The 19,880-nt window shown below is 38.6% G+C and overlaps 1 protein-coding gene across 2 annotated transcripts in view; it reads right to left on the bottom strand.

Annotated features, from left to right (window-relative positions):
- The window catches only part of VPS53 (VPS53 subunit of GARP complex), a 138,673-nt gene that overhangs the window by 75,011 nt on the left and 43,782 nt on the right, over positions 1–19,880 (bottom strand). For both annotated transcript variants that reach the window (XM_079130805.1, XM_079130804.1), the window contains exons 8-11: positions 11,088–11,166; positions 8,145–8,288; positions 7,577–7,719; positions 5,170–5,311 (exon numbers count right to left, since the gene is read on the bottom strand). In XM_079130805.1, the coding sequence (XP_078986931.1) occupies positions 5,170–5,311; positions 7,577–7,719; positions 8,145–8,288; positions 11,088–11,166 (508 nt within the window). The remainder of the gene's footprint in view (positions 1–5,169; positions 5,312–7,576; positions 7,720–8,144; positions 8,289–11,087; positions 11,167–19,880) is intronic.

Here is a 19,880-nt window from a genome sequence, read left to right on the forward strand (position 1 = left end):
AAGCAAGTGTTGGCAAGGATATAGAGAAATTGGAACTCTCCTACATCACTGGTGGAAATGTAAAACAGTGTGGCTGCTATGGAAAACAGTTTGACAGTACCTTAAAAAGTTAAATATATAGTTACCATACAACCCAGCAATTTTCACTGCTAGGCGTATTCTTACAAAATACGTGCACACAAAAACGTGTACACAAATATTCATAGTATTATTCTTCATAGGCAGTGGAAATAACCCAAATGTCCATGAACTAATGAAGAGATAAACAATATGTGGTATATCCATGCAATGGAATGCATGTACTGATACATAAGCCATAAAAAGGAATGAAGTTCTGATACATGCAACAACACACAAGAGCCTTGGAAACACCGTTCTAAGTGGAAGAAAACTAAGTGCAAAGATCACCTACTGCATGATTTTATTTATGTGAAATGCCCAGAATAGGCACCCATAAAAGCAAAAAGTAGAAGAGTAGTTGTCCAGGGTTGTGGGAAGGAGGGAACTGTGACTGCTAAGGAGGATTTCTCTTGGGGGTAATTGAAATGTTCTGGAACTGAACAGTTGAAATAGTGGCATAACCTGGTGAATCTACTAAAATTCACTGAATGTCCAATTTAAATGGTGAGTTTTGGGGCACAGTGGCACCCACATGCAGACTCAGCTACTCAGGAGGCTGAGATGGGAGGATGACTTGGGCACAGGAGTTTGGGGCTAGCCTGGGCAATACTGTGTGAGACCCTGTCTGAATTTTTAAGAAGGTGGGTTTCTTCTTTGTTTTTTTTCCAATATGAGGAATTGAACTCAGGGTCACTCTACCACTGAGCTACATCCTCAATCCTTTTGATTTTTTAATTTTGAGATGGAGTATTACTAAGTTGCTGAGGCTCACATTGAACTTGCAATCCTCCTGCCTCAGCCTCCTGAGTTGCTGGGAGTACAGATGTGAGACACAATTTCCAGCAACAGGAGAGTTTATTTGTGAAAAACTTAGGTGAATTACAATTCAATTTAAAAAATAAAAGCGCAGAAAAAATGTATTTAAAAAGTATAATTTCAACTGGGTAAAATGTATAAAAAGAACACAAAATTCCAGTCTCTGACTGAAAGGAAAATGGGTGGCTTTTTGTTTTCTCCTGTAATTTTTGTTTTGCCTATAATTTTCAAATTTTCTATCTTGACAATGTATTACCCTCTTCTCAGAAACAAACGTGAACTTCCCCTTAGAATGTAATTCAATAGAAGAATATATATTTCTTTAGTGTAAAGCAACCACTTGCAAAATGTTTTTGGACACTGAAGGGAGCTTATCAGGTAAGGGAAAGCTATTTCTATGTAGGGCAGAACTGGCAACCTTGCCTGTCAGCTTCTTATAGTCTTCCTATAAGACCAGGGGTTAGGCTGCTGGAAGGCTGAGGTGTTGGGGGAGGTACCCTGCACAGGCTTTCCGAAGTACATTCTCTTGTGCTAAACTGCATGGTTGAAATTGCAACTACAGCTTCTATATTTGTAATGTAATTTTTGAAACTGGGCAAGTGTACATGCATATGACCCCTATAAGCCAAAGGATAATTCTATTTGGAAAGGCAATTCATGCAGAGGCCAAGAAGAAGGCAATTCATGCAGAGGCCAGCTGTATGAAATGGGGAATTTTTTATTTTATTAAAAAAATAAACTCCCAAATTCTGTGAGACAGTTATAAAAACCTAACCCCATCTACTCTGCTTTCAAGCAGAAAGTTGAATATAATTTGTTCACCTTCAATCTAATTGAGTCACTAAAAATGCACATGGATATAGTTATATCACATCCTGACATTTGCTTTTAATTTCAAGGCATTTAAATTTAAAGATGACCTTGAATCCCTCCTAAAGGATCAGAAGTTGAGGCAACTGGAAGAAGCACCAGTGGTTCACTTGTTCTAGTAATAGCTGCAGCACAGGAAATGATCAAACTCGACAGAACTAGTACAAGAAAGACAGAGCAAGCCCTGTCCTTAAGGCTCTTCTAGTCTTTGACATTTACCATTGAATGTCAAAGTCACAGTTCTAAAAACAGAGAAAAAGATGATGCATCCCACTGGTCAGTTGGGAGGAGCTAAGGTGTGGCAGGTCTTTCTGCTGAGTCTGACACACTTTGAAGTCCATTCTTATTATCTCACTGATAAAGTCACCAAGGGTTTAAAGGTTCTGACTGACACAGGGAAGCAGGTAATGGAGGTAATGGTGGGGTATGGCATGGTCAAGGGAGGAAGCAGCAAGACAGAATCTCTGGCCAAAACTTGGTGCCTTGGCTGACTTACTACCTGCTCCATGATCACTTTCCATGGAATTCACTAACTTTCCATGAAATGTGGCATATATTAAAGGGTATCAAGATATGCCACCATGGTTCATTTCGTAGTTTATTCCAATACCCTGAAAAAAAATGATACGTCAAAAAGGATTTCAAAAGAGTCCAACATTGGCTGGGCACAAATGGCACATACCTGTAATCCCAGGGCTGAGGCAGCAGGATCACACGTTCAAAGCCAGTCTCAGCAACTTAGTGAGGCCCTAAGCAACCTAGTGAGACCCTGTCTCAAAATAAAATATAATAAGGGCTTGGGATGTGACTAAGTGGTTAAGCACCCCTGGGTTCAATCCCTAGTACTAAAAAAAGAAGAAGAAGGAAAAAAAAAAAAAAAAAAGGCAAGAAACAGCATAGAAAGGAGGCAAGGGACCAGGAAATAGCAAGTCTTTAGGCAGAGTGCCAAGTAGCTAGACTGGGAGTCAGGATGACCTCTTTCTAGTGCTCTCTGTTGAGAGCATGGTCAGTAGCCATGACTGATTTATCAGGGCCACTGCCACTAAGGATTGCAGAACACAGGTGGAGAAGGAGTGGCCCAGTTAGTCCAGAGCAAGGTGATGGCGGGGACCAGGCTTAGCGTGAACATCATTTCCAGTAAGAACTTTCGCCATCTCCCAGCAGTTAAGTAATAGTAAACCAATTCTTGGAGAACTGGATTGCCTAGTTGAAGAGGCCAAAGGAAGTTCTGCTGCTTTCTAGAAACTCATCTTTAAGAGTAAAAAATATTTGAGTGCTATGGAGCACCCACTCTTGGGACTGGTGCTGGGTCATGACAACTGGGACAAAGAATGGTCCAGGGCGAGAAGCTGACCTGTAGAAGTCAAATGATTCAGAGAAGTGAGTGAAGAAGAGAGCTGTTCACACAGACGGTAAATGAAGAACTCATGGTACTGAGCAGGATTTTCATGCCAAGAATTTTTAACCTGAAACTCCCTTAAAAACCTGATAGGAGAGGAAAAGCAACACCTGAACAATTGGGAAGGGAAATTTACAAACCAGTGCTTCCAGAAAGTTTCAAACACAGATGACCAAAAAGGAAGGGACTGGGGGGAAAAGTTCAAGTGTTCCTAGTTGATCAAGGCCATTGCCCCCGGGCATAGGAGTTGCCAGGAGATGAAATGGCTCCAGTCCAGGAGCTTTATCCTACTTAAGTGTGTTAAGGTGAAGAGGGGCCGAGTGGCCCCAAGAAACAAGCACCTCCAGCCCTGCCCCCTTGAGACAGAACATGGCTGACAATCAGCCAACTTCTACTTTGACAGTGATATACCCATGTTGTACAAAAAAGCATTGTCTTTGCAAACTGAAGCAAAGCTCCTGTCAGTTTTTCCTGTTCAGTTTCTCTGCCTGGATACCCTGCTTGCCAAGCTACAGTTTGTCTAAAAGGGATCTCCCCTGTCATGCTACACTACTCCATTTGACCTTTGGGGGATTTCCTTGGATAAGTGAAAAATACAGCATCTCCCAGGGAGATTCAAGTTTATAGGCTATCCTGATCATGAAAAACAGTAGGACTATTTGTTCTCCTGTGATCCTAGAGCTCCTCTAAATGTAAAATAAAAATCACCAGAAGGTAGGGACCAGTCAATGGAGGAGAAGAACAACACACAATAGGTATATGGCACCAATGTACTCAAGAATCTTGGGTAGAGCCTATTTTCTGTCTAGTTAGCTGGATTACTGGCCCACAGAACCTGTCCTTATGCTCTACTAGCTCTGCCCAGAGGCCATGGGAGCTCAGGGGCTTCTCCCAGAGTGGGGTTCATACTCATCGCTTAAGCCTCCCTGTCTTCAAGCAGCTCTCTGTAAAGCTGAACCCAGTGCTAAGTCTCTGAACACAGTCCAAAAACATGGCTTGGGTAGGGCAGAGAAGATGGTTAGCATGAGGAAATCAGGCAGGTGCTAAGGCCAACCACTTACTTCTCAGGAGAGACACATGCTTCCCTCAAGGGTGTTTCTGTTAGCTAATTCCTTGAGTGACTTGAATTTTTTTTAAAGACATTTTCACCTGTTTTTACGAACTATTTTTTTCTCTTGTTACTAAAAAGAAATCAATTTTGAACATGAGTCATTATGAAAAAGAGTATCTATATATCTTCTAATTATTAAGTATAGAAAGAGTATTTTGCAGTTCCAGTTGTATTTTACTTTAACAAAGTCATGAGTGAGCCCAAGCAGTAGGGCCTTGTGGCCTTTGCCTAAAAACCTGGCTATTGCCACAACCACTCTTCAGCCTGGCGCCCTGAGGACCAGCCTCTGATGCACCTACTCTGAGGTAGGTCTTGTGAGACAAGGAGAGGAGTCTACTGAAGTCCCAGAATCTTAGGACTAGAAGACTGAGAGTTAGAGAAGCTAACAGAGGTGAGGGGTGAATGAGTGAACAGGATACCAGCTTTAACTCCCTACACTTGCTTCCCCTTTAATCAAAGTAGCTGAGTTTTTATGTTTTTTTGCATATTAGCTCAGCAACCATGATAAGATGCAAATGAGTATAGCACATAACTCCTACAGTAGATGAAGCAGGGATTGCCTGCAGGTAAATGCCCCTAGCACAGTGTGAGATGTATAGTAGATGTTCAAAAAAATGCTAGCTGTTGTTGTGTTTGGATTCCACATGAGATTTTGTTAGAAGAATCATTCGAAAATCACTGGTTTGGCCCATTTTAAAAAAATTGAAGACAGATATGATTGTGTGCCCATAGTCTCAGCTTCTTGGGATACTGAGGTGGAAGGACTGCTTGGCCCTGGAGCCAACGGATGGAGGTGAAGCCCAGCCAACCCAGCCATTCATGTCCGAGTCCAGCCTCCTCAGGAAGGTCTTACCAGGGTTCCATCGGTCAAGGTGCAGCCGGAGAAGCGTTTTGCAAGAAACCCTTCAAAGTTAGTTGTTCTCTGAATAGCAAAAAGAAGTAATTTCACCTCGATTTCCTTAGCTCTGGCACGCATGATTTTAGCAAGTTCTGCCCTTCAAAATAAAGAGATAAGAATGTCAAACAAACTGATCATTTGAGATAGAAGAAATAAACAGTTTATATTCAGAAAAAAAATGTGCTATCACATCAAACTGTGAGGTCTATTATCAGCTTGGTCTAATGCCTGAAGAACAGATATACTACGGTCCTCCTTATTCACAGAGGACACATTCTAAGATGTTGCTTGGATGCCTGAAACTGTGGCTAGTGCTGGACCCTACATATACTCTTTTTTTTCCCTATCTACATATATGGTAAGGTTTAATTCATAAATTAGGCAAAGTAAGAGATCAATAACAACTCCTAATAAAACAGAAGAATTATAATAGGGGGAGACTACGTAAAGACTACGTAAAGAATTTTGAGGTGAAATTATTCACAAGTAAAAAGGAGAAAATTTGAGGATTATGGATGCTACTTTGTTACATGGTGACTACTATGTTTACACCTTTAAACCTCTCAATAGCTTGCTAATAATATATATGAAGCACTTAGTATTTTACTAAAATGCATAGATATTATGTAATTTCAAAACTCATGAATTACTCAGTTATAAATCTACCTTTCAGATAGCTCAATAACCATCTCTGCACCTATAGCAGGGACTCATGAGATATGGAATACCCATGTGAAAGGTGACATGTATATGCTTAGGTGGTACCTACCTGTGAAGCTTATGTGCAGCCTATCAAGGTGTTCTGTTTTAGAATGGAGGTTATTAGGGTACAGTGACATGAGGATTCTTACTAAGTACTAAGCTATCATCCTCTTCCCACACAAATAAATGGCAAAATAAAAAAAAAAAAAAAAAGTGCCTCTGAGTTTATTTGAGAATGATATATCTGTAGGACTTGAGCCAAAATTCTAACAATAAGAGCTTGGTAGAAGCCCGGCCATTAGCTGAGACAACAATTGCAGGTACTGACACCCACAGAGACTTGTTGGCTTTAGTACACTTACAGTCTCTTGCAGGATTCATTTTTTACAGAATTAGTTTTCAAGTCTGCTAATTGTATGCAAAAGAGAATTAATAAACAATTTTTCCAGGAATTTGCCATTTCTTTGCTAACTGGAATTTAGATGGTGACAACCCCAACTGACCCTGAATTAATACTATATTTTGTTAAACACTCTGGTCTAAATCTATGGTAGTAAACATGTTTCTTAAAACAACAGCGGCACAGAATGTATAACACTAAAAGCGAACCCTGATGTAAATGATAAAAGTATCAATGTAGGTTCGTGGATTGTAAAAAACGTACTACTCTGGTGGGGGATGCTGATAACAGGAAAGGTTACATGTGTAGAGATAGGGAGTATATGGGAAATCTCTGTACTGTCTGCCCAATTTTGCTGTGACTCCAAAATGGCTCCAAAAATAAACTATTTTTTAAAAAACCAATGTCACTTGAAACATTTTTCCCCTATGATGTGTTTAAAGCATGCAATTTGACTGTACTTTTTCTGATTTTAAGAAAGACGACCACCATAAATTATATTAAGGTCACTGAGTTATATTTAGATCAGGCTTTTATTTCCGTTTAACCTGCAGGTGATATAATTAGTACTGTTAGATGGGAATCTATAACTAATAAAACCAGTTACCATCACTATTGTTGTACATGTACAAACAAAGAATAAGAAAGCTTGGTACCAGCTTTACATTTGTCATGGACACACTGATCTAACCTCGCTGGGCTCTAGTTCTTCAAAATAAAGGGACTATGTAGCCTGGACTACACTCAAGGATATTGCAGAGAGGATGAAAGAGAGGGCATTAAAATGCCCAAAACACTCAGACGCCAATAATATCAATAATAGAATATAAATATTGTATAACGAAATTCATTCAACAAGTATTTCCTGAGTGTCTGCCATGTCCTTAAAGTAGTTACTGCTTCTATGGAACTATGTATCTAGCAAGTCAGAAAATCCACATGATGGTGGACATATACACTGCAAGCTGGGACACGCAACACAGAAGGAGGGGGAAGGTAGGGGTGGTAAATCACTATAAGTAAACCTGGTTGATGGATCCTGAGCTGGTAAAGGAGAGAAGGTAGACTGAGGCAAGTGCTGGGCAACAGGAAGACTTGCAGCCAAGAGGAGAGCTGAGGGTTGTGCTATAGTTGGTATGAGAGCTATATCTGGTAGAGATTGGAAGTGGTGCCCAATCCACAGGACAATATGAAACCAGAGTGGGAAACTGATTTTGAAAATTCAATTAGAAACAGCACCAGTGGAGAGTTGGAATATACCTTGTCACATGGCAGAATTCTACTGCAATTCTCTCGGTCATGTACCATTCCCGTGGAAACATTCGTCCATATTTCTCCTCATAGTCCACAAGCTGGCGTTTCACCCAGGCATAGCGTCTGTCAATTTTGTCCAGCCAGGCAACCTCAAGAAGGGAAGGAACAAAAAACACTCCAGTGCTTAGTAGTAGTATTGACAGTTTAAGGAAAAAAAGCAAAAACGGAGAACAAAGAAAATGATAGCCATTTTGTATTTCTCACCATTTGAAAGAATACATGCTACCATATTTACTTGGTCCAGGGATTCTTAACCCGGAGTCTATGATTGGGCTTTAGGGTTCTGTAAATTTCCTGAAACTGTACATAAAGTTGTATACATTGGTGCATTTTTCTGGGAAGAAGATCTACAGCTTTCATTACTTTCTCCAAATGGTCAGTGACCTTGAAATGCTTAGGAACCACTGAACTATAAAGTCAGTCCCTAAATAAAGTATAAATTGATAAGCTTGGCAGTGTTTATTTTCCAATAAAACTCAAGTGTTAAATCTGACCTCTTCTGGTCAATACTTACATCTTGATTTTCTTGAAAAAGTACTAGATACTCTGACAGATGTTGTTTAATAAACTTCTTGATGATTTCTTGCTTGATTCTGGGGTCCAAAATATTAGCAACCAGACATGCATCTCTCAGGACATTACTGGGTCCTCCTGGCCTCTAGCAAAACAAACAACACACAGAATTCAAATGCCAGAAACAATCATTAAATTTCATAGCTTCTGACAGCTGCTACTTCTTGTTTCTCTCTTATTGTTATTACTCCCACTCCCTGGACACTCATTCTTTCTACTGTAGATGGATATTTTAGTTACTTGTTCCTCAATGAAAGAATCAGTAAGCTAGTCTTGAAGTAGACAAGATAAAAACTACCCTGTGAATCAGCAATCAGACATTTTGGAAAACAGGGCCAGCAAGGATCATAGGAAATTTTACTTTCTGAATACCCAAACTGAAAGAGACCTTAAAAAGTCAGAATGACAGCAGTCTCTGATGTCAGAGTCTGTTGAAAAGGCCTAAAAGTCATAAGGACACCAGTGTCACTCCATATGTGCCACTTTTCCCTGATTCCAGTCTCTGGGATTATTGTTGTTAATGTGTCATACTTGTGCCAAACTGTGTGGTCACAAACAGATTCCAAACCATCAGATTCAATTCACTGATAGTATAATATAGGCAGCCAAAGATAACATACTGCGATGTTGGTCCCTTGACCTGAAAACGACAGTGGAAGATCAGGAGGCAATTTTTTTTATTACCTATAGCAATTTAGCCTCACCAAACCTTTTTATACGGTGAATCATTGAATGAATGTGGTTGACTGTGGACCACAAAGAATACTTGGAATCTACTCTTGAATTAGTTAAACAGCCATGTAGCTGAGAAGTTATTCAACCACATTTGACAAATAATGGACTTGAATTAGGTGATCAGTAAGGGTCTTTCAAATCATTATTTATCATTTATTTTTGTCAATTCTGCCCAATTCTATCCATCTCAACTGAAGTTCAAGTGTTTCAAAAGTGTCATCTAAGCTGCCTGATACCTAAAATTGTTAAAATGTGACCTGTTCCATAATTAGTCTCTATTATGTGGCCTGCTGAACATACTGACTGCTCAACTCTAGCTTCCAGATGAAAGTGCTTGATCTGATAGAGAAGTCAAAAAGGCCAAAACCTATAGGTTCACAGGTTTTCATTTTTTCATTTCCAAAAAGATTGACTAGGTTACCTTGGACAATTTTTTAAATATCTTGATTACCATTTGCAAGATAGGAAGAGTAACACAAAGCCTTTAAGAAAAGTTGCTGGGTATGGTAGTACAGGCCTGTAATCCCAGGGACTCAGAAGGTTGACGCAGGAGGATGGCAAGCAAGTTTAAGAACAGCCTTGGCAACTCAGCAAGACCCTATCACAAAATAAAAAATTTAAAAGGCTGGGATGTAGCTCAGTGGTAGACTGTGCATCTGGGTTCAATCTCTAGTAACCAAAAAAAAAAAAAAAAAAAAAAAAGAAAGAAAAAAGAAAAAGGAGCTGTGTCAAACCCTATTTGAAAAATAGCTTTAAAAAAAAAAAATCCATCACAACAAAACCTTTTAAGTCACTGAGCCAGAGAAAAGGAGGCAAGTCATTAAAGAAAATAATTATATTCATTTGCCTGGTGTGACCTGGGAAAAAATATATAAAGTAGGTTGTGGTTATCTAACACAGATGGGTTTCACCCATCTTGTGAAATGTCTGGAAATGGTATGGGGCAGCAGAGTGCTGGAAAGCAGACTGGCCTAGGAAGTCTGGTGCTCATAATCAATTACTATCCTTAAAATCCTTTTCTACCTCTATGACCTTTGTTATCCTTGTGTGGTCTGTAGGAATAGTGGCTTTCCAATATCTACTCCCTCCCAGAATTACATCAGGTGACTAAGGAAGATGAAAAGAAAAGTGCTTTATAAATAAGTATCTGATTACCAGTGGTTGGCCACAAAATATGAAGATATTAAAATCAGGAGCAGGTTTTCTATAGAAAGCAATTTGCCAAAGCAAGGGCAGCTACCCCTGGCCTACTTCCTAAGTTTCTTTTATGGAGCACAAAGAAAAAATAATTAAGATATTTCCAGTTATTGAATTATAGAGCAGATCCAGGAAACACTCCTTGGCTCAGTAAGTGGATGTATATCTCCATCTCCACCCACAAAACACAGCAAGGAATGCTGCTGGCCCATGTGCCTAGTTCATTTCTGCCTTGAACAATTTTTTTTCTCTCAAAATAGCTCAGATAATAGAGAAAAAAGCTTCTGAAGGTTCTGCCCTTGCTGACACATGCAAAGCATTAACATGACATCTGCTACAATGTGAAGGATAGAACTAACAGCAGTTACCCCAGCACAGTGACAATCAAGTGAGGGAAAGCTTGTACATGAGAAGTGTAACCAATGGCTCACAAGTGAAATCCTGTGGGCTTCACAGGCCCAACACAAACAACTACACTACCAGTGAGCAATAACAGGCATTAATTCTAAAAAACGGGCTTATCATTATCAAAAGTGAGTCTCCAAACTGTGTCACTCTGGGAGTTACATAAGCCCCTGAATACTCTTCCCAGTTGTCTTTTTAACCAACCTGAAACCAATAAGTTATGTAACAATCCTAAAAAACATCACAGCTTGAAAATATTCTTTTTAAACACAGCCATGAGAAAAAAGGAATTTACAGGGCAGGCAAGATACAGGGTTTGACACACATTAAATTAAACCAAAACAAAACCTCACTTTTTGACAACAAAGTCATGTTACTTTGGGATGTTTAAAATCAGTGATGGTCACATTATTTTAAACTTTCATCAAACAGATTTGCTACTGCCAGCAAACACTTTAGAATGATAAACGAATAAACTGTAGTGAGTACAAACTAATAGAGGGTGATGACAATATCTAAAGATTGGAGAGAAAATGCAAAACAATACCTTGGTACCCTGAGAAGGAAATGCCTCCTCGAAATCTGCCAGAATTTGCTGTCCCAGCTCGGTCTGTGCAGCCTTCACTCTGTGAGGAAGAGAGAACATATCATTACCTGGCATAATCTTCAAATACCAGCATCTAATTATACACCAGCTCAGGGGTCTGAATCGTTGAGTCTTTAGAGATCTTCCAGGAGATCACCCATGAAGGGAGAGGGCAGTGTGTCTAGATAAAGAGAAGTCACACATTAGTAACAGGTTTATGACCAGGACCATGGCACCTGATTTATTTTCAGGATAGATTTTCTATACCCCTAAAGTTGTAGGTTACCTTTTACCTGTCAAGATGCAGGATATGTTACTCTCCGCAACATTTCATTTGGTAGTTATGCTGTAGGAACAAGTAATGTAATAGCACCTGATTCAAACATATATCCATTTTAGACTAATGGGATAGCTGCTTTTCCACTACTTGGAATACAGAATGGGAAGAGGGCTCCACACTGTTTCAGGATAGGGCTTTTTTTGTTTTTGTTTTTGTGTTAACTCAGAAACCAAACACAGGATCATAATTTTTAAACAAATGAGCAAAAGTAATATTCTCTAAAGTAAAAAGAAAAAGTCAAGTGATCAAATGAAGGGCTCAACAAGAGTGAAGGCTGATGAACAAAGATTTAGATTCAGGGACAGTGAACTGCACCAAAAACTAGTTAGAAAGGGGCGGCTGGTACTTGACAGTGGTTTGCATGTAAGCTAGAAATTTGAGAAATACTTGTCAGTTTGAATAACAAGGAGAAAGGAGGACAAGGAGGATGAGACAGAACTGCCTGTCAGCACTCCTGCAATCGACCTGTCCTCCAGGACATGCCCCTGCTGTCGGATACTGGTAAAGCCTGCTTGCCCCAGCCAGCCCCACAGCCTGAGTGGAGCAAAAGCTCTGAAGCCATTGTTGCACTGCTCCCAGCCTGAGGCAAATACTTATCTTTGCTAATAGCACCATAAAATAGCATGCTTCCTTTCTTGGTCTCCACCCTGTTACTTCTGGATTGACTTTATAAAGTTTCTAGAAATAGTGAGCAACTTAAAACCACTTCTTTGGCCACTAAGGAGGAGTATCTGGCAACTTGCTGAGATAACCCTCCAGATTAATCAGGACTGCCCACCTAGAGTGGCCCAACAGATGATGGGAAACAGCTCTTGAGTGTGAACTATGATATGAGAGAAAAGAATGTGCTTTCATAAAACTGTATCATAGAGCATCTTGTGACTGCCTCAGAATGAGCCAGCAGATGGCTTCCTACGTTGCCAGGTCACAAGACTGAGCTTCCAAAAAGCTCAGGCCCCTCTGTTCTTACCCTCTTCCTGGAAGTACACAGAGCGCATTAGTTCTTTCCTAAGCCATACAGGCATTCCTGTAGGGAAAGTCCCACCCTGGCCAGATATACTCATGGCTGTATTCTCAGGGTTACTGACCACCTCAATGATACTGACTGGCATAGCTCTGACTCCATCACCCCCACCATTCCCAACCTCCATGTTCTAGGTGACCCTGACGACCCTAAGGTGGCTGAAAGACAGAACCTATGAGGGGACTTGGTACTGCTGGAGCATAAAAGAGAAGGAATCACTAGACTCTGATTTGTAATGATCTGTAATCCATGTTCAAAGTTACCTCTTGAGTCAAGTTAGATTTAGATGTACAACTAGTGAGCTGCATGTAACCATAAATCACTACTTCTACATAAGCCACAATTAAGAACTGTTGTGATATAGAAGGGTGAGGCTAGAGACCACTATATGTTGATTTTCAGTGTCCTCTCCAGAACTGATTATTCTATGATACTTATCTTATAGTGCTGCCTGGTAATGGCATTCATCTTTACAGATGGCTGGAAGTTGGATGTATTATTATTTTTTAAATGAAATATATGAGGAATTTGTGTGTTGTTCTTGTGCAGGAGCCATGCTAATCTTCTCTGTATCATGATTTTAGTATATATGCTGCTGATATATGTATATATGTATATGTATATATGTATATACATATATATGTATATATATGTATATATTTTAGTATATAAGCACTGGGTGTATAATTAATGCTGGAGCAGAAGAAAAAGTTTCTGTCTAGAAACATTTCTATCAGTAGTTTCTGAAGTGTCTACCAATGATTCAGATGAAAGAACATTTCCTTGTAGACATTACTGATGGTACCTATAAACCCAAACAATAATCCCAAACATTTTCAGAGTGATATGTAAATTGTAGTTTTACAATCAATTGCCTAAGGAGGATCCTAGAAATAAGTTAACAGCACATGTTTGGATTCATTCCTTTAGGTTTATTCCTCTTCTAACAATGAGAAGTAAATTCCTACTATAAAAAGATGGATCAATTGAGACTCTTTAGCAAAGCAAATATTTGAGTTGAATTACCAAGATTTCCTAGTCATTCTTAAGAAAGTCAGCTTACAACTAATAGAGACTAGGATAAACAGATATTCCTCCTGTCATCCAAATAAATTCAGTTTGTCATGTGGTGGCAATGCAAATTTGGTTACTTGTAGGAAATGAAAGATTCACTGAACTATCTGGAAAGGAAAATCAACCAGTGGCTTTCAGCATCCAACATGCTATGTGATATTGGGGTTGTTCAAATGTGCCCTTTCCTAAATGACTGGTAGGTTTTTCATAATGGGTGGTGGCAGAGGGACAGCAAATTATGATAATTATTTAGACATTTGTAGATGAGGCAACCTTGAATTTCTTGTTATCTTGTGAATAAGAGTTCCCAAATAAATGTAATGACCTCCTGAATAGTCTGAGCTGAACAGAAAGGTTAATTCTATTTGCTCTTTCCAATAAGCACTATAAAGAATCTCAATCCGGGGCTGCGGTTGTAGCTCAGTAGTAGAGCGCTCACCTACTATGTGTGAGGCACTGGGTTCAATCCTCAGCACCATGTAAACATAAATAAATAAATAAAAGTATATTTAAAAATTTTTTAAAAGAAAAGACTCTCAACCTAAGTCACAGAGTGACTGAGTAGGACATCTTTAGGATCATCAAGGGCAATCCACAGAGTTTGAAACTGAGAAAGAGGCCCCAAAAGAACTTATCAAACAATCATTCCTCGGTTTAGTTCTTTCTTTCTTTCTTTCTTTTCTTTTTTGCTATACCATGTGACCTCCCAACCTGCCAAACTTCTCTCACATATAAGAGGTTAGAAATAGCTCTGAAAAATACATTTTAGTTTGGTTTCAAGGTTTTGAAGAAAATGCAAGAATCTTCCATTCTTTTTCAGGAAATACTGACTAGAAACATTTGCTTTCATGGATATGCTTAAGCCAGGAAGATTTGAAATGTAAAGATATTAAAGAAAAAAAAAATCTTTCCTTCAACGCTACATTAAACATTTAAGCATTTGCCAGAAGGGTAGTTGGAACAAATAGCAAGTCAAGGCCCATGAACTTCATATTTCAAACCTACAGGCAAAGACTTTAGAACACATTCTTTTATGTGACTGCTACGATTTATAGACAGCAAGATATTAGACTAGAGAAACTGAAGCAATGCATAGGGCGTAACTCTCCTGCCATCACCCCTCCCTCCAAACAAACAGCTACTTCTATCATTTCCAGATGGTTCTATGATCACTATGTAAACATAAGGGAGGAAAATTCACCAGAAATGATGCTAAAAATAAGAAGTTTGGATTTTCCTCCAACTTTTAGTTGAGCATCGAAAACAAGAAGCTTTCTCATCTTCTGTTCTTGTGTGTGTGTGTGGGGGGGGGGTGCTAGGGATGAAACCCAGGGCCTTGTACATGCTAGGCAAGCACTCCACCACTGAACTACACCCCAGCCCATCTTGTATTCTTTTTAAGTGCTATTTACTCTATTAATTTCCACAAAATTATGGCAAATAGAGGTTGTAAAACAAATTAAAGGAAAAATAGGTCCTCCTGTGTTTGCAGCAATCCTGTGATAATGAATATGGACTGAAAGATATTGATAGAATGTTGGATTTTCTTTTTTTAAAGGGAATGTCATTCTAATATTTAAATTTAAATTCCTTTAAATTTAAAACTATATCTTTGAAAAATGTTAAAAAGCAGAGAATCAAAACTTAGGCAGCAAACGTTAAAAAAAAAATGGAACGACATTCAACTAAAAATCATCTGCACAGCAAAGGAAACATGAACTATATATCCAATAAAGGGTTACTAGTCAAAATATAAAGGAACTCATAAACTCAATAGCAAAAAACCAAATAACCTAATTAAAATTATAGGAAAAGGACCCAAAAAGACATTTTTCCAAAGGAGACATACAAAGACTAACAGGTGTGTGAAAAATGGTCAACATCACTTAATCACGGGGGAAATGCAAATCAAAATCCCAATTAGATACCACCTCATAGGCAATAGGATGACTATTATCAAAAGGACAAAATGTAAAATGTAGGCAAGGATATGGGGCAGAGAACACTTGGTAGAAATGTAAACTGGTATAGCCCTTATAGAAAATAAAATTGAGTTTCCTCAAAAAATTAAAAATAAAACTACCATATGACCCAGCAATCCCTCTTCTGGTATATAGCTTCCCAAAGTAAAACTAACACCTCATACTACAGGTATCTGTCCTCTTATTTTCACAGCAATATTATTCACAATAGTCAAAGTATAGAAACAAGCTAAGTGTCCACTGGTGGGTAAATGGGATAAAGAAACTATGGTGTATCCTACTGTATAATGGAATATTATTCAGCTTTTAAAAAGGAGATTCTATCATTTGCAACAACATAGATAAATCTGGAGGACATTATGTTAAGTGAAATTAGCCAGATGCAGAAAGATACTGCATGATCTCTCTTAAATATGGAATCTTTAAAAATTAAGTCAAGTACAGTCAGTTTTCTGTATCTGTGGGTTCTGCATCAGTGCACTTAACCAACTGCAGGTCAAAAATACTGGAGGAAAAAAAGTGTCTGATGGGGCTAATGATTACAGAGTGCATATATTCACAGATTCTCTGGGTTAAATCTCCAGTACCACACATAAAAATATATAAAAATAAAAGTGTTCAAACTAAATATGTACACCTTTTCTAGTCAGTATTCCCTAAAAGTTACAGTATATAACAACTATTTACATAGCATTTACAATGTATCAGGTATTATAAGTAATCTAGAGATGACTTAAAGTACAGATTGAATTAACTCTCCTCTGTTTTCTTGGGACCAGAAATGTATCAGATTTCAGAGTTTTTCAGATTTTGGAGTATTTGTACAGGCTTTTTTGAGTCATGTCAACACTCAAAAAGTTTCAGATTTCAAAGCATTTCTGATTTCAAAATTTTTGGTTAGGGAAGCTCAATCAGTACAGGGGAGGATGTGCCTAAGTTATGTGCAAACAACATGCCATTTTACTCAAGGGTATACTATTACATGGGTACACTAATATCTCTTAGATATTTTTAGATAGGCTTTCAATTCTTTTGGGAACATACCCACAAGTGAATTTGCTAGATCACATGGTAATTCTATTTTTAATTTTTTTTTTTTCTGTAGTACTGGGGATTGAATCCAGGGCCTTGCTAGGGAAGTGTTTTAACACTGAGCTTACATCCCCAGCCCTTCTTATTATTTTATTTTTAATCAGGTTGTTTTTGTGTTGTTGAGTTTTGAGAGTTCTCGGTATATTCTAGAGATCTGTCTGATAAAGGATTTGTGAACATTTTCTCCTGTTGTGTGGGTTGCTTTTTTACTCTGTTGATAGTGTCCTTTGATGCACAAATTTTTTAAAAAAATTTATGAAATCCATTTTATTTATTTTTTCTTTTGCTGCCTCTGCCTTTTGTGTCATTATCAAGAAATCATTATCAAATCCAGTGTTGTGAAGAAGTGCTCTAAATTTTCTTCTGATAATTTTATAGTTTCATGTCTTACATTTAAGTCATAGATCCATTTTAAAATATTTTTATTAATTATTGATGAACCTTTATTTATTTATTTGTATGCAGTGCTGAGAATCAAACTCTGCCTCACACATGCTAGGCAAGTGCTCTACCACTAAGCCACAATCCCAGCCCCCACAGATCCATTTTGAGTGAAGTTTTGTATATGGGCTAGCTTATATGGTCCAACTTTAATCTCAGGCATGTTAATATCCAGCTTTCCCTGCACTGTTAGTTGAAAACACTATTTTTTCCTCATTGAATAGTCTTGGCAACCTTACCATATCCCTATGCTGCTTTTTACAAATACAGTTCTGTTCTATCATATTCCTTCCATACAACCAACTGACAGCCCACTCCTAAACACAACTCCTTCCAAGGTTCTTATCTTTTCCAGGCTATGCTATTCTCCTAATCTGTACCTCTTATACATATAATCCATTACACTTTTATAAAATATAAATGAGATCATGTCCCTTTCTGCTTACAAGTTTTCATTGTCCACAAAATAAATTCTTTAGAAAGACATATAAACTCTAACCCTATCTATCTATCTATCTATCTATCTATCTAGCCAAAGTACCATGATGATGTCTTTTCCCACCCCTACCACTTCTTATCTTGGTGGTAAGATCCTCCTTCTAAGAGTCACATTAAAATTGAACTCTTCTATGACACCCACCCTCAGTCCTTGCTTCACTCTATCAATTCCTCTTCTAAGATCCTATATACTTTCTATAGCACATACTAGTTTTGTTGCATATGTGCTGTACTAGAATTTTCTATTGGTGTCTTTCTTCTCCATACAAAAATGGTGAACTCTTTGAGGGCAGAGAGTTTGTATTTTTTTTTTTTTTTAATCTTGGTGCCTTTAGTACCCTAGCACAAGACCTATAATATACAAGGTACATAGTAAAGGTCTGGAAGGTAGAAGAAGGAAAGAAAGAATGAATGGGGGAAAAGGATCAACTTCAGATCATCACAAGAGAAGGGGAAGGTAACACTGTCTGTCTTCTCCTCACCACCCACTAAGCAAGTCTGCTTTCTCCGTCAGAGCTTCCTTCTCTCTTGCAGCTCATAAAGTCCTGTTCGTGGGCTTTCTTGGCTGCTTCACATTTCCAGTCTGATAAGGCAATCAGCCAACTCTACGTATGATGGGTTAGGAAGGATGAGGGAAAGGGTGGTGATTTCCCTAGCACTCTGCCAAACTCTATTCTGACATTCCTTAGTAACTCCTTGGCATTTCCACTATGAGATGGCACACTGAGCACATGCTGCAACCTCCCCTTCCTGCTTCAAATCCTTAGAAATTATGAAAATATCTGAATAAAAATCCAGAACCAGGCAAGAGAAGAAGTGGTAAACTAGACACTCTGAAGACTTCCTGGTGGGACAAGATTAAAGACAAACATTAATGCCTAATGACGCTTCTCAAAAATGAAAGACAGGAAGGTGGTGGATACCAGGAGGGGTAGGGGGTCAGGAGGCAACCTCCAGCAGCATATGCTGGACTCCTGCAATAAGAGTATCTAAGCCAGTGTCCACGTCTGCATCCTCACCCTGAATTCTTAGTGAGGCTAGGATGTGGGCCCTTGGGTCTGAGAACCTCAGCAGTGGCCACAGGGGCTGATAACATCCAAGAATAGGGAGCCTCCAAAACCAGAGGATCAGCACCTAGCACACCCACCTGGCAGCCTGCAGTTCCCGCCCCACCTCACCTTATAAGAGACATCTGTTGTACAATTGAGCAGAACAGCACACCCTACTTCTCCTCCCCTGTTAGGTGGCAGTAAAAGCATTCCTCTTTAGACTAACAGAGAATGTCAAAAATAAAAATGAGCCTTTTGTTAAGAATCACCACATATTTAAAGAATGCTAACACCAAGAAGAGAGTTACTATACAGTTCAGGCAATTCAGAGATTTCAGAGACATATAATTTATGTTATCTGGGAGATTTAAGAGGATATATCCATGAAAAAGAACCAGCTAGATATCCTAGAAACTAAAAAGCTTGATTATTAAATTAAAAAAGTCAATAGCTGGGACAAATAGCAGGTTAGGAACAATGAAGAATAAATTAAAACAGGAAGACTGAGTTGAGAAATTCAGAAAGCAGCCTCAAAGAGCAAAAAGCTGGAAAGTAGTATATATCCTCTATACTACACAAACACACATAAAAATAATATGGCAGCAAATTCAGAAGTTCCAACATTCATGTAATAGGAATTCTACAAGGAGAGAATAGCAAGAACAAATCACAAAGACTACTCAAAGAAAAGGACAAAAGAGAACAATTCTTAGAACTCAGGAAACTCCTGTCCCCCCCCTCACAGTATCACACACCAGAGCGAACTGGCCCTGAATCACTGTCTGGCCTCTGCCTGTAGGCTGCTGGGTTGCACAATGGGAAAAGTAAAAAAAAAATTTAAATAAAGAAATGTATGAGTCTTTAGATTAAGCATATTAAAAAAAACAGTGCAATAGAAATGAAAAGAACTGTGTCCTAATAAAATTCCCCAATCTTCCTAGCCCTAAATCTCAAAATGCATCTAGAGCACAAGAAAACCCAACAAAAATAGGTCATCTTATAAAGGTGTAAGAATCAGAATGACTTCACATTTTAGCAAGCAATGACAAATATCAAAAAGTACAATAGCTAAAAAGCAGAAACAATCCAAATGTTCACTAACAGGTGAATGGATAAACAAAATCTGGTACAGAAATACAACGGAATATTGACCTTAGAAAGGAAAGGAATTAATGTATGCTAGAACTAGGATGAACCTTGAAAACATCATATTCAGTGATGGACACAAAAGGACAAATCTTGTTTGAGTCCACT

This window comes from Sciurus vulgaris, assembly GCF_902686455.1.
Source record: "Sciurus vulgaris genome assembly, chromosome: 3".
NCBI lineage: Eukaryota > Metazoa > Chordata > Mammalia > Rodentia > Sciuridae > Sciurus > Sciurus vulgaris.